This window comes from Micromesistius poutassou, assembly GCF_964030765.1.
Source record: "Micromesistius poutassou genome assembly, chromosome: 19".
NCBI classification, from domain to species: Eukaryota; Metazoa; Chordata; class Actinopteri; order Gadiformes; family Gadidae; genus Micromesistius; species Micromesistius poutassou.
Genome location: NC_140289.1, coordinates 8,762,644 through 8,776,518, shown reverse-complemented (window position 1 = coordinate 8,776,518; position 13,875 = coordinate 8,762,644). Strand labels below are relative to the sequence as shown.

General features: G+C 46.7%; 1 protein-coding gene across 1 annotated transcript in view; it reads right to left on the bottom strand.

Annotated features, from left to right (window-relative positions):
* syne2a (spectrin repeat containing, nuclear envelope 2a) overlaps nt 1–13,875 on the bottom strand; it is a gene marked incomplete at its 5' end in the record, with an annotated part of 58,712 nt that overhangs the window by 10,269 nt on the left and 34,568 nt on the right. The window contains 9 exon segments of the mRNA XM_084484279.1: nt 438–588; nt 1,172–1,350; nt 1,865–2,027; nt 5,244–5,410; nt 6,156–6,317; nt 9,912–10,067; nt 10,935–11,054; nt 12,739–12,945; nt 13,424–13,682. Coding sequence (XP_084340405.1) covers nt 438–588; nt 1,172–1,350; nt 1,865–2,027; nt 5,244–5,410; nt 6,156–6,317; nt 9,912–10,067; nt 10,935–11,054; nt 12,739–12,945; nt 13,424–13,682 — 1,564 coding nt within the window.

Below are 13,875 nucleotides of genomic sequence, written 5' to 3'. Positions count from 1 at the left end.
AATGAGAAGTTGTGATTTAATGTTCCGAATGTCTGACTGCCCACGTGTGGAAACAGGGACGCGTGTTGTGATGTGTGACTGGACGAGAAGTGCCACGAGTTAAAAAGAGTTCAAAGCCGTCAAAGACAGCCCCAGAGTAAGGCCGTAAGCCAAGCAAAGTAACAAATATAGTTTCCTCTTTTTCGTAATTGATTCTGTTTGATTCTGATAAAAACACAACAATTGTGTTTGTTGTGTAATTTCCGGTGATGTGCTTGTTTTTACTTCTGCCAAGTTCACTGTTAGTAAAAGGAAAAGCCTCTCATTTTAAAGGGCTTTCCGTTAGCAATTCAATATCGTGTTCGATGAACAGATGTGCAGTGTTGACGCGTCTATGTCCGCACTCGGGCAGCGTGACGGACGACGCCCCTTTTCCTGTGAGTGTCCCCTCCACTGACCTCGAACTTCTTGAGCTCCTGCTTGGCGACCGTGTACAGGACGTCCGTGGAGTTGGGCTTGGCGGCCGTGCGCTCCGCCATCTTCAGCCAATCTTCAAAGCGTGCGTAGTCATCCAGGAATTTACCCCACAGCCTCCACGTCTCCTCGATCCTACACGCACACGCAGGACCGCCTCAGAGTCAGCGAGTCACGTCCACGGCGGCTCGTGGATTCTAATCGTTTTGAACGCTGTGCGTATCCATTCGGACATTAGAATTAGTTCTGGTGTAATAGACTTCATAATATTGTTTTAACTAATCCTTGGTATAGAATCTTAAGGCAATGGTAAAAATTCTACATTGAATGCTGATGAAATGAGTGATAAGATATAAGATGTTATAAGATGTCTATTTGAACAAAAAAAAAAAAAAACAGCGCAACCCCTGCATACAAATGGGTCAGGATTTTAGGTAAACAAATTAAATCTCAAGCATCCAGAAAAAAATGAGTCTGCTTTTTAAGTAAACCCATTAATGCTCAAGCATGCAGCACTCTGCTTCTGAGGACACAAATGACAGACACACACACACACACACACACACACACACACACACACACACACACACACACACACACACACACACACACACACACACACACACACACACATTCAACCACAACAAGACCCACACCACGACCTGTGACCAGACCCAGACCCAGTCCCAGACCTAACCCAGACCGGGCCTCCTCTCACCTGAGCCTGCGGTCCAGGGCCAGGGCGCAGATGGCCCTCCAGCGCTGGTCCAGGCTGCGGCTGGTCTCCAGCAGGGAGTCCCCCTCGCCGTCGGCGTCCTCGTCCCCCTGCAGCACGTCACACAGGCTCAGCACCGACGCCACGCCCTCCATGTGCTGCTCAATGTCCCGCTGGAGCTCCTGCAGGACGGGGGACGGACAGGCGGATGGGCATGACATCTCTCATGCACACACACACACACACACACACACACACACACACGCACGCACACACACGCGAGAGCAGTGTGCAGTGTGGCGCGGCAGCCAGCCGTGAGGACACGAGTAGGTCTTCCCAAATAAAACAAAAGGACAGGCAGCTATGAATAATTAATCCATAATAGACAGAGAGAGAGAGAGAGAGACTGTAGATAAGGAAGACAGAAAGAGAGAACGGGTGAAAGAGAGACAGAGCGGGAGCGAAAGAAAGAAGAAAAGAAACAGAGAGAGAGAGAGAACAAGAAAGAAAGAAAGAAGGAAAGAAAGGGATGAATAAAGAAGGAAAGAAAAATAAAGAAAGAAAGAGAAAAATAAAGAAAAAGAGAAATTAAGAAAGCAGGAAAGAAAGAAAGTAAGAAAAAAGCTAAAAAAGCAAGCAAGCAAGAAAGAAAGAAAGATAGAAAGAAGTCCGGCCGACCTCCAGAGAGGGGCTCACCTGGTTTTCGGCAAGCCGGCGCTGGATCTCCTGGTGGTGGCAGACGCTGTAGGAGACGGGCCGGTACAGCTGGGCCTCCACGCGGGACAGCCACGAGCGCAGGCTGCTCATGTTCTTATCCAGCTGCTGCACCGTCGTCAGCGTCTCCTTCAGCTTCCTCACCCTGCAAGGCCAGACACACACACACGCACACACGCACACACACACGCACACGCACACGCACACACACACGCACACGCACACACACACACACACACACACACACACACACACACACACACGCTATGACGCAACCACCTCCTCCAACACTTAACCACCAGAAACTTAACCACCCCCCACCCCAAACCCCCAAGCACAGGTGTCCAACACCACAACTTCAAAAGTCGCCATGGCGACTGAACTGGACACTACAGCCCTCCCCCCTCCCCACTGAGACCCTACATGTATTAGAAATGGCTCTGAGGGTGGGGGGGGGGGTAGGATGACAAAGACTGTATAGGGCCCTCTATGCTGCTGAAAAGGGACTGAAGTGTGCCCCCCTGTTAGGGGGTTTGACTTAATTTATCCATTCAATAGCAGGCCTTGGTCAGAGCTGAGGAGGGGAGCGAGTCTCCCCAGCATAGAAGAAGAGATAAAGAACAGAAGGGCAATCCAAAACAGGTGGGGCCGGAGCAAAAGGCTTCTCTTTCACTCCTGCCGCTCCTGAACGGCAGGATTACATCCAAGATGTACACACGTGTGAGAGTGTGTTTCTGTAAGAAGTGTGTAAGGGGCCGCGAAGGGGGAGAGAGTCGGGTCTAAATGAGGGTGGATGGTCGGGGGGGGAATGTTATATTTGTGGCTGCAAAGAGACCATTAAAAAGGATGTCTTTGGGTTAGCTCTCTCTCCCTCTCGCTCTCTCTACTATCTCCATAGCTCCCTCCCTCCCTCCCTCCCTCCCTCCCTCCCTCAGGTCCAACAAAGGCCAGCCCCCCACAGGGGGCCGTCACAAAGAAACAAAGGCTGGGCCAATCACCCATGTGGAAAGATTCAGCAGAAATAATTCAACATGTGGACGATCAGGTCTTAAGACAATGAAACACGTGTGCTTATAACATGATTGACCTATCCTGTCAATACTGTAATCATGTCGACTTTAACTGGCTGTTGTTTGTTTTTCGTTTCTTGTATTAACATTAACATAGTACTACTCATATTGGTGTCATAGATCTGTCTTATGTATTTATACTGTGTAGTATAAATATATATATTTATATATATATATATATATATATATATATATATATATATATATACTGAAATATATATATTTATACTGTGTTTGTTTGTATCTCTTTAATTGTTACTACTGTCCTGGACGTCGCCCGCATTTGGGATCTTATCTCAATGTCTTATCTCAGTTTATATGTGAAAATAATGTGAATAATGTGCCAACCGAATGCCCACATGTAAAAGTATTTGTAATAAACCTTTTTTGCATTCACAGTTAACCCTAACTTCTTGCATGTGGGAAGGCAAGAGGGGTGCAGTGAGTAGAGCAGGAGGAGGAGGTGGAGGAGCAGGAGGAGGAGGAGGAGGAGGAGGAGGAGAGACAGTGAGAGGAGGATCAGAGACAAGGCTCGGGGAAGGGCAGGGGCACCAGAGTGTATGAGCAGCGGGGCCACCGGAGAGGCTCCGGAGTTGCCTGGCTACGTCGCGCGGCAATGAACCCGCCGCCACACACCGAAGACGAGTGCTGAGAGACGTTTCCACGGCAGCGCTGCTATGACCTCATGGCTCTCATGGGGGTGGAGTGTGTCGGGTGTGTGTGTGTGTGTGTGTGTGTGTGTCATACATGTCCTCAGAGTGCTCCATGCTTGAGCATTAATGGGTTTACTTAAAAAGCAGACCCATTTTTTTCTGGATGCTTTTAATTTGTTTACCTAAAATTCAGACCCATTTCTGTGCAGGGGTTGTGCTGGGTTCATATTTTTTGTTCGAATAAATTTCTGATAACAACTTATATCTTATCACTCGTTAATAATAGAATAATTCAATCATTCTCAATGGTTATATAACCATTTACCATTCATAGGATTCAATGAATGATCAGAGTTGATCACATATTTATTATTATGATCATATTATCGACCGTAGAGATATAAAGTAGGTCTAGGGACAGGGGCGGACCGTACTGGCAAACCAGGCACTTGCCTGGAGCCCCAGACCCGATAGAAGGCCCCATCGAGGCCTTTTGGGGCCCCCAAAATACCGTCCTTATATTTCTTCCCCATATCTATATTGTTTTTATAAAAATCCGATCGCGACTCTGCTACGGCATCACCCCCAGCTTTGCCTGGAGCCCCCAAAGGGCTAAATACGCCACTGTCTAGGGAGTATTACAGTGAAGAGATTCTCAGTGTGATGTTACCACTGAAATTTCTCTCACTGTGATGTTGGCACGTCTGAGCTGGAGTCAGGGTGTCTGGTTTGTTGTGAGCGAGCATTGCAGGCGATGTCTGAATTCAATGAGGTGTCAGTGGCAGCAGCATTCAGCTAGATGTATGGGAAGACTTTGGGCTTTCCATAATGCACACGGACACACACACACACACACACACACACACACACACACACACACACACACACACACACACACACACACACATACACATACACATACACATACACAGCCAGACAGACTGACAGACAGACAGACAGACATAGACACACACACACACACACACATCTGAAGTGCAGTAGAAAATGTCAGGACCTTGGCCATGTTTCACCCCTCATAGACAACGTCTGAGTCAGCTTGACACACTGAATATAGGGGTGGTGGGGGGGGGGAGTAAAGGGACAGGATTCCCTCCACCGTTCCACAGGGTCGTCCATCTGTCAGGGGGGAGATATGATGGGGGAAGGGGCTGGGTGCAGCAACAGCATGCAGACCGCAGTAGCTTAACCTATAGTCCTGGGTTCTGGACAGAGAGGCCACGCCGTCAGACAACAAGACAGCTGCAATACGGGTGCTTACCAAGCAGCAGTTTGAATAGCTGGGTTTGTATTGTGTCATTGCTTCATCAACAATCACCCTCTGGCCAGTTAAAGTGTCCCGGTGCCTTCTGCACCAAACTGGCTGCAGTGTCTGAGGTGTGTCTCTTGGAGGACCAGAGGTGAAGTGCATGAGAGCACGGTGAGCGCCAAGCAAGGCACACAGGCATTCACTTGCATGCGTGAGTGTGCACACACATCAGACACACACACACACACGCACATGCACACAGATGGACAAACCTTCGACAAAAAAGAAAAAAGGTTCCCACGCAGACCGCGACACTCCCTTTCAGAACAGCTACTGCCAGCTCCTACCCCCCCCCCCCCCCAGACGCTCACCTGGTCTGGATGGTGTGGAAGAGCTTGTGCCAGCGCTGGTTGACCTCCTGCAGGCTGCCGTGGACCGTGCCGTGCTGGGCCTGCCCGCTGGCCTGCAGCAGCGTCTCCCCCAGCTGCTGCAGGTGCTTCTTGTTTTCGCTGAACAGGTTCATCTCCTCCATGCAGTCCTGAGGACCCGACACAGACACAGGACACAAGGACGCGCTCGTAAGTGGGCACGCAGACCTCAAAATGAAGTAGGAGTGTGTTTTTTTCTTCTTTTTTTAAACACACAAATAAGTATATGTTTGTATTTTTGAACTTTCCAAAACACAGCACTTCAAAGCACTTCATAGTGGGGCTGTATGAAATGGCAAATGGAAGGGAAGGAAGCTTTCAGAATAATGGAGGCCATTGCGCAGGGCCTTCATATGCTCATTGCGCATTCTTAAACAAAAAAAAACAAAATCAATAATTTGCTATTTCTGTGTGCTGCTGAACATGGGTCACAATGAGCTGGTCCCACACAAAGGCCACTCTGTCATCAGGAGGAAACCGTTTGGGCACACACAGAAGGATGAACAAAGGGGATGGATGATGTGGATAACACTGTCTGTGTCAAGTTACTCACATATTGGGCCTTGAATAGGCTCATTAAGTATGGAAATGTTGACCTAATTATACTTGACTGTATACGAGGATATCAATATTATATTCCTTATGAAAAGCCTGCTGATAATAATCACTATCCAAAATTGCTCTGGTTGAAACCAATACATTAGTGCTAGAAATGTACTAAATCCAGAGGTTTCATAAACATAACATTTCCACCTTTGGATCCAAACAGATATTTATCCATGCTTCCACGTGTGCGCATGTGAATGCAGCTGTCTTGCAGCTCCTTCTCTCTGTGGGCCAGAGGTGATGGCTTACCTTCTTGAGCTTCTCCACCATCTCCTGGATGCCCACCTCCCCGTCGTGGTGGAGCACCTTGCCCTCCATGCCCGTCAGCCAATCACACAGCTCCTTGTTCTTGTCGTTGAAGAGGGTCCAGGCGTTCAGGCGGTCCGTGATCTCCTGCCTGCGCGACGACACCTGGGGGAGGGTTAAGGCTTAGTTATGGTTCCACGTTGACACAACGCAAGGGGTTTACAGACCCATTACCTCCTTGCGGACCCTCCTTGTGTCCACCGCGAGGGCCTGATGTGCGGCTGTGCGCCTCCCAAAAAGTGTAACTAGCGTCGAGGCGAAGCAGCAGCAAGGGCTGTGATTGGTCCGTTCATTAAAACCCGACACAGAACCAAAACAGGTTCACGAGTGAGTCAAAGCGACTGCATGGTCATTGCATTGTGTCAACGTGTCACAAATACATTTCAATGCACACACAAATGGATATCGGCATGTATAAATGTAAAATAAATCCATAAACAAAAATAAGTATCACAAACAACACATTTCTGATCCACACACAAATGTGTCTTGTTTTAAACAAATGTAATATCAATCCATAAATATATGAATTTAAAAAATATTTGCAATTTTCATCAAAAATGTATTTGAATGTTGTTACATTTATATACAAACTGTTAAACTTGAATTGACAAGACGCTTTTCATTTGTGAACTTGTTTGCATTTGTGTGTGAACTGGTCTGTATTTATATGCAGATTTTTGAGACTCTCCTGACGTAGCTGGATTCACAAATGCATTTTTTTCAACAAGGAACTTTCTGTAGCCAATCAGATGCCTCCCAGATGTTTTCAGCCAATCGCATGACTACAGTCCAACGAGAGGTACCTCACCATGGCCAGAGCACAGCATTTTCTCTGCGCATTTTGCGTTGCTTTTCGGTAAAATAAAAAAAAGTTATCGGACTTCACTGGTAAGAGTTCAGCCTCAACATGGCGTCTAGTAATGGCAATCCCGATTCAAATGTAAGTGAAAAATGTCTAGGCGTGCATGAATAACGCATCATGTCTGGAGAAGCACAATAACAACCTAGGTGGCGTGTAGTATGGACCTTGCTTCACATACAGTATGTATATTATATCTAAATATATATATATATGCCAATCTCTTCCTGTATTTTAGGAAAAGGTAATAAAGAGAGCATCATAAATCCTATTCTCCATCTTTTAATCTCCATTGCATAATCAACTAGATTGACTGATGGCGTATGGGGTGTTAGTTCAATGAAGTGAACAGGCTCTGTCTAAGCGACAGCTTAATGACTGCCGATACACCACTCCGCTGGCCGGGCGGGCCGCGGGTCAGAGGGCTTAGTGGGGACAACATGGCACTTAGCTTTGTCAGAGGCAGGCGTATTTTACTGTTCTGTGGCATTTATTTGCGTTTCATGAAGCCTGCGGTGTGTGTGTGTGTGTGTTTTAGAATGTAACGCTGCCACCGTTTTTTGGGGGGTGGAGGGGTGTGTGTCTAGGGGAACATGTGTGTGTTCAGGGTCCATTGTGGCGGCGAGGGCTGGTACTTCTCTCCACAACAAAAGCGCTTGTCCTCAGTGAACCTTTAGCCACAGCCATCTGTTCCCCGGGCCCATTCCTCTGGCTGGCTGCCCACCCCCCCTCAATATGCAACCTGTTAACTAAACGGAGAGATGCAGGGGGTTGATGTGGCCAAACACAGGGGTTCAAATGACTTATCTCACCCAAAACCAAAGAGCAAATGTATTGTAGCTGGACATTCATTTAAGCCGTCAGTTGTAGCCGAAAACTTTTTTAATTGAGAAATTCTGTTATGTTATTAATGTTATCTATTTGTTTATGTCTTTTCAAGAATACATTTATTGACCATATTTTACTGCATTGAGATTGGGAACTGAGCTCATTTGGGTTCCGTTCGCTCCATTTTGTCAGTGCTTGCCTCAAGAAGATATTTTTCCTTGGCAACTGACACATAGTAATTTGCGTGTGTAGCTCACTATGTTATAGTCTGTGGCCAGTTCACTGCTGCAAGAATTGAGGCAGGGCGGCAGCAAACAAGAGGAGCTGTGACTGCCATTAATTAGAGTCCTTACATAACCTTACAATAATGGAAAAAGCATCCCATCAGTTCCACCCCATAAACAAGTGGGCGTTTGTATTTCACATAAAGCATACATAAACCGTTGCAATTTAAGTTGTGTTTCAAGTGAAGGAAAGTATTGTAGTATTTGTATTGCACTTATCACAGTTAATGTCTCCCCCAGTCTCAATGGGCTCTGTGAAGAGATTGACCCTCGACAATAATGCATCCTTTATCGACAAACACATGGGTTCAGATCCAGTATGTTTGGAAAGTATTGAAGATGTTTCTTTTGCAGAATGCACTTCACAGGATACAAAGGGAAAACATTCCTGGATACAAAGGGAAAACATCATGTAGATGAGGGATGCTCATCAATACAAGCCAATTTTCATATGACAATACATATAACCTCTTTGACACAAGCCAAACACAAAGGCCAACAGACTTCAATACAAATTTAACCTTAAAGCTAGGCTGGGCTGTTTAGTTTAGAACTTTTTTTGTCATAGTTGTTGACAATCTCTCAAGTCGACAGCAGTCAATAAATCAAATGCTCTGATCTGTGGCTGTCGCAGCCCTGTAATAAGCCCGTCTAATCATTTAATTTGGGCCGAATGAAAGGACTGGATGGTCTCCCTGTCTGTCTATCTCCCAGGCTACCTGCACACAATCTGCCTGTGTACTCATTATTCATGACCTGAGTATTCAACAAGTTTAGGCAGACATATTGCTCAAGCTAGCGAGCTAGTCATGTCTTTTAGGGGTATTTGGCAGGAGGCCGGAAGGCCTGGAGAGTTGGGCTGTTTTCAGATGTACACTTACAAAATCTACTTTTTGATTTCTACAAATTGTGCAAGAGCAATTGAAGACAACAAAACACAGATCCTTCAAAAAAACAAAAAAACTAAATCGTTGCAATTTAACTTTGAATTTATTTACCAGATGGAGCAGAATTTTAGGCAAAATAACTTTCCACTTTCCTTTCACGAATCAACCATGCTGCACCTCTTTTCAAATAGAATGTATGTGTGTGTGAGTCAGAGTGTGTGTGTGTGTGTGTGTGTTTGAATGAATAGCTCTGACCCCAGCGGTGCAGCTGCTGGCCATTGTGCTGCCATGGCCAAACCACCGCTGGTAGCAACTTCACTCTCCTCCACTTCAAACTCTTTATCGCTTGCACTCCTTTCTCTGCACACCAGCACACTGCGGTACTCTAACCTCTGTGTATATTCTATCTTTCTATCCCCAAAAATATCTCTCTCCCTCTCTCTCTCATTCATTCAATTCAGGTTGAGTTCACTCAACCTGAATTGAACCCGCCTTTCTGCGTGTGCTTTTTCTAAATTCTCTTACATAAAAAAGTTATGGGTAGACTTGCAATGATTTGTCATGGCGGTGCCTGTTCCTCAGAGCACTGATGTCTCTCTCTCTCTCTCTCTTTGTACCTGTGATGCAGTTCTCTCTCTCTCGCCCTCTCTCTCTCTCTCTCTCTCTCTCAGTTTCAGAATGCTTCACTCTCATCATAACATGAAACATGACCTAGTTGCGTTGCCGGAGCAACACCATCAACGGCTATTTCACACTCCAGGCAGTCGGTGATGTTAAAGTTGTACAGCTCTCTCTTTCTCTCTCTCTCTCCCTGTATCCCTGTATGTCTCTCGCTCACCTTGGTGCAGAGTTCCTCCCACTGCTGGTGCAGCAGCTCCAGCTGTCCCTCCAGCAGGGCCGTGTCGCCGGCCGCCACGCAGCGCCACAGCTCCGACTTGGCGCCGTCCAGCTCCGTCAGGGCCACGCGCGCGAGCCCCAGAGTCACCTCGCTCTCCTGCATAGCGCACGCACCGACGGACGCACACACGGACGCACACAACGGCGCGTTACACACGTTACACACAGCTCAGTCCCCCGCGCGCGCGTGTGTGTGTGTGGGCCGCCCCGTTCCTTTCTCACTCACTAACTTTTCCCCCTCTTTCTCTCTCTCTCTCTCTCTTTGCTTGACCAGTTGGATTAAAGGGTGGTTGAGAGAGAGCGCATGAGAAAGAGAGAGAGAGAGAGAGAGAGAGAGAGAGAGAGAGAGAGCGAGAGAGAGAGAGAGAGAGAGAGGGGGGAGGGGAGGTACTGGGGGCAAGCGGAGTGGGCAGTGAAAGGAGGAGGCAGGGAAGGGACAGGGGGTGAGGGGCACCTGGGGGGAGGGGGGTCCTCACATGATAATAGAGTAACTCTATTGTGTAAGTTGGGGGGCCTATAGAGGGGGGGGGGGGGGGGGGGGGTTAGAGAGAGTGGAGGCTACAGGGCCGGTGTTCTGATTGGCTGCTGAATCCCATTCTCACTAAATTATACACTCATCCAATATTTTAGTTTTAAAGGTTTTTTAAAAGGTGTTAAGTCACTATCGATCTCAGAATGGTAACACACTGGTGATTGAGCCTATGGGCTGATGATGAAAACTCTTGAATTTGTTTTATTGCTAATGTTACAAACTGGGTGTCTGTGGCGACACCGCTGGGATCTATGGGAACAAGCATTATTGCCAATGGTGTCGGAACAGAGAACAAAACGGAAATCTTTGAGATTGCCACTTGAAAAATCAGTTATTCCAGGGCCTGACAAACTCACACACACTCGCATGCAGGCAGACACACACACACTCCCATACAGGGTTGACACACACACAAACAAACAAGCAACTCACCCCGATTAGCCTCTCGACCGCCTCGGGATCCTCGCTCCCCATTGGCTGCTCCAGACTGAGCTTCAGGTCATCCAGCTGACGCCCACAGACGACCAACCTGTCCCCAAACAGCGACCATTCCTGAAGACACGGAAGAATAGTGTCATAATAAGAATATTAAGAACAATGTGTCTCACTAAACACATGACCATATTTTGTCTCAAAAGATCATTTATCATAATAATATCCCTCAATAATCCACAGCCTAAAAGCCTTTTATGAAAGCACAAAGTCCACTTTCATGTAGCAAGGATATTGGCGCAGCATTATAGAATAAACTGCTGCCAGATTCCTCATTAATGAAGCATTGTTCATTCATGAATACTCATTAGTAAACTATTCATAATCAATTATTTTTAAGATAATTTGTTAATGATTAACTGCATTTATGATATGTTAATAAGGTTAGAAACACTTGAAAATGCAGCAATTCATGATTGAAATGAATATAAAATCGAGGAAGTAGAAGCAAAATATATATATAGATTTTTTTTGCAAAGCACAAAAGCCAATGTACCAATGGTAAAACTAATTTTAATCCATCACTTGTTTCCCCGGCTAGCTCCATACATCATTCATGTGGGCCCCATGATTGACTGTAATACAGGGTGTTGGCACAGAGCGTTTTTCCAGTCCCCTGGGATACTGTTTGGACAGACCCCATGACGGGTCAACACAAGTCAGGCCTGACCCACGAGGGGTGGGGGGGCCTGTGAGGTTGGGATGATGTAATAGAAAGTGGACCAACGGAGTAAAACGATACAAACCAGTTCCCTGGATGGGCTGTCACGTGGATGGGTGCGTTTTGTTTTGAGAATGTTTGTATTTCTGTGACCTAGATAACCCTATTTCTGGTTATTTTACAAATGCGTTATATTGATGCACACCAGTAGATTGTAGAAAATTCTAGATAATGAGAGCGCAAACATTAACCCTGACGTATTGTAAGATAGGCCACTTTTCCAAATTGTTCCTTGTCATGTGACCAGCACGTCCACCTCCACCGCACACACACACAGTGCTCGAACGATATACCATGGTAATAAACAGATCGTTTCCACAGAGACCGGGGACCACATGGCCTCTCAGATCTAGATCATGGCGAGATTAGCAGCCAACAGTTTGATCCTCCCCAGGCTGGGGCCTTTTAATGTATGTGTGCATGGGAGTGTTTGTGTGGGAATGCAGCTTTTGGATATGGGTCACCCACAATGGACACCTCATAACACATAACACAATATACATATTCACAACAGGCACAACACAACACTGACATAGCGGAGGGTAGGAGGGTGAAATGGATACACTTTTTCTATTTGTCTAATTACCCTCCGGTGAACACACACCATTAGATGTGTTTGAGTTATACTTTCATTTTATTATACAGGACACCAGTGGGGTAGAACAAATGGGGCAAATGGAAAGCTGTGTCTGGCGCACCAATCGCACAGCGATTTAATGGCTGAATTTAAGATGCATGAAACAGCCCAGTCGAACACAGTTTCGCAACTGAACGGTTGAACACTTTGTTGAGATGCCCGTATCTCTGAGATTACACTATTATGTACTACTACTACCAGTGTTCAAAAATAACGTACGTTCTACAAACCTTGTGTTCTGATGTTCTGATTATAAAACGACACTTATTTCAGGAAAGCCTTGCTCTTGCAGCACACTCTACTCCCAGTTTCTATAGAGATGTTGTTGTCCTCAGCCTGTATAGATGGGTGTATAATATGTAGGTGCATGTCCGGGCGGTGTGTACCTGAAGCACAGTGTTAACCAGGGCTGTTCCTTTGCCCAGCAGGGAGCTGGTCTGCTCCCACGCCTCCTCGAGAGACCGGAGCTCTTGGAATAGATGTCCGTGATCAATAGTCTCTGTTGATGTTTTTGTGGAGGCACACAGCATTCTGCCCGCCTCGAGGGTCTGCCCATAAACAGAGCCGTGTGTGGCCATGGTTTCCTCCAGGCGCTGGAACACGACACAACTCCAGGTTAGTCTTGAATATGCCGTTTCTCCTACTCTACTACTACTTGTTTTTGCTGTAGGTTCAAAAGTATACGGACACTAAACTAAAGGAAAGTTTTCGCTTTAGTTTAGAAGTAATTCTATGTATTTATGTATGTATGTATGTATGTATACATATATACATTTTTTGCACTCTTTTCCTGATTGGATGAAATTATTTGAGAAGAGGGACGGCTCACAAACTATGACAAGTGTCCACAAGTGACACAACATGCAAGTGTATGTCACATGGTTGGTGCTATTCCTAATACGCATTGTTTAAAGAACCACTACACCTGTCTCACACAACCAGACATTTAATATCTGGCTGAGGGTAGCCTGTCGGACATGAAGATGCTAAAGCAGCCCAAAAACAACACTGGATACGGCATCAAAAGAAAAAAAATGAAAAAAAGTGGAAAAAAGGTTATTGAGGGCCAACCTTGAAGCCGTCGTGGGAGCACCGTAGTTGCCGCAGCGTGCAGGGCGTCCCTACGGCGGGGTCGGGCTGGGGGTCAGGTTGGGGGTCAGGCCAGGGGTTGGCGGAGCTCAGGACCCTCCACAGCAGCCTGGACCGCTGCTTGTAGCCCCTCCAGAGGGAGAGCTCCTCCCTCAGCAGGGCCCTGTGCTCTGCAGCCCCAGCTACACAGTCACGCTGCCAGCTCTCTCTGAGCCTGGTCACGCTGGTCAGGAGCTCCACCCTGGGGGGAGAGGCAGTGTTGTGGGGGGGGGGGGGGGAAGTCAGCTGTGGCCTCACAAGTTTGTCGGGTAGTCAGTTTGCACCTAGGATGTCTCAGACAGTAATATCTGTGTTAGTGTGTGCGTGTGTGTGTGTGTGTGTGTGTGTGTGTGTGTGTGTGTGTGTGTGTGTGTGTGTGTGTGTGTGTGTGTGTG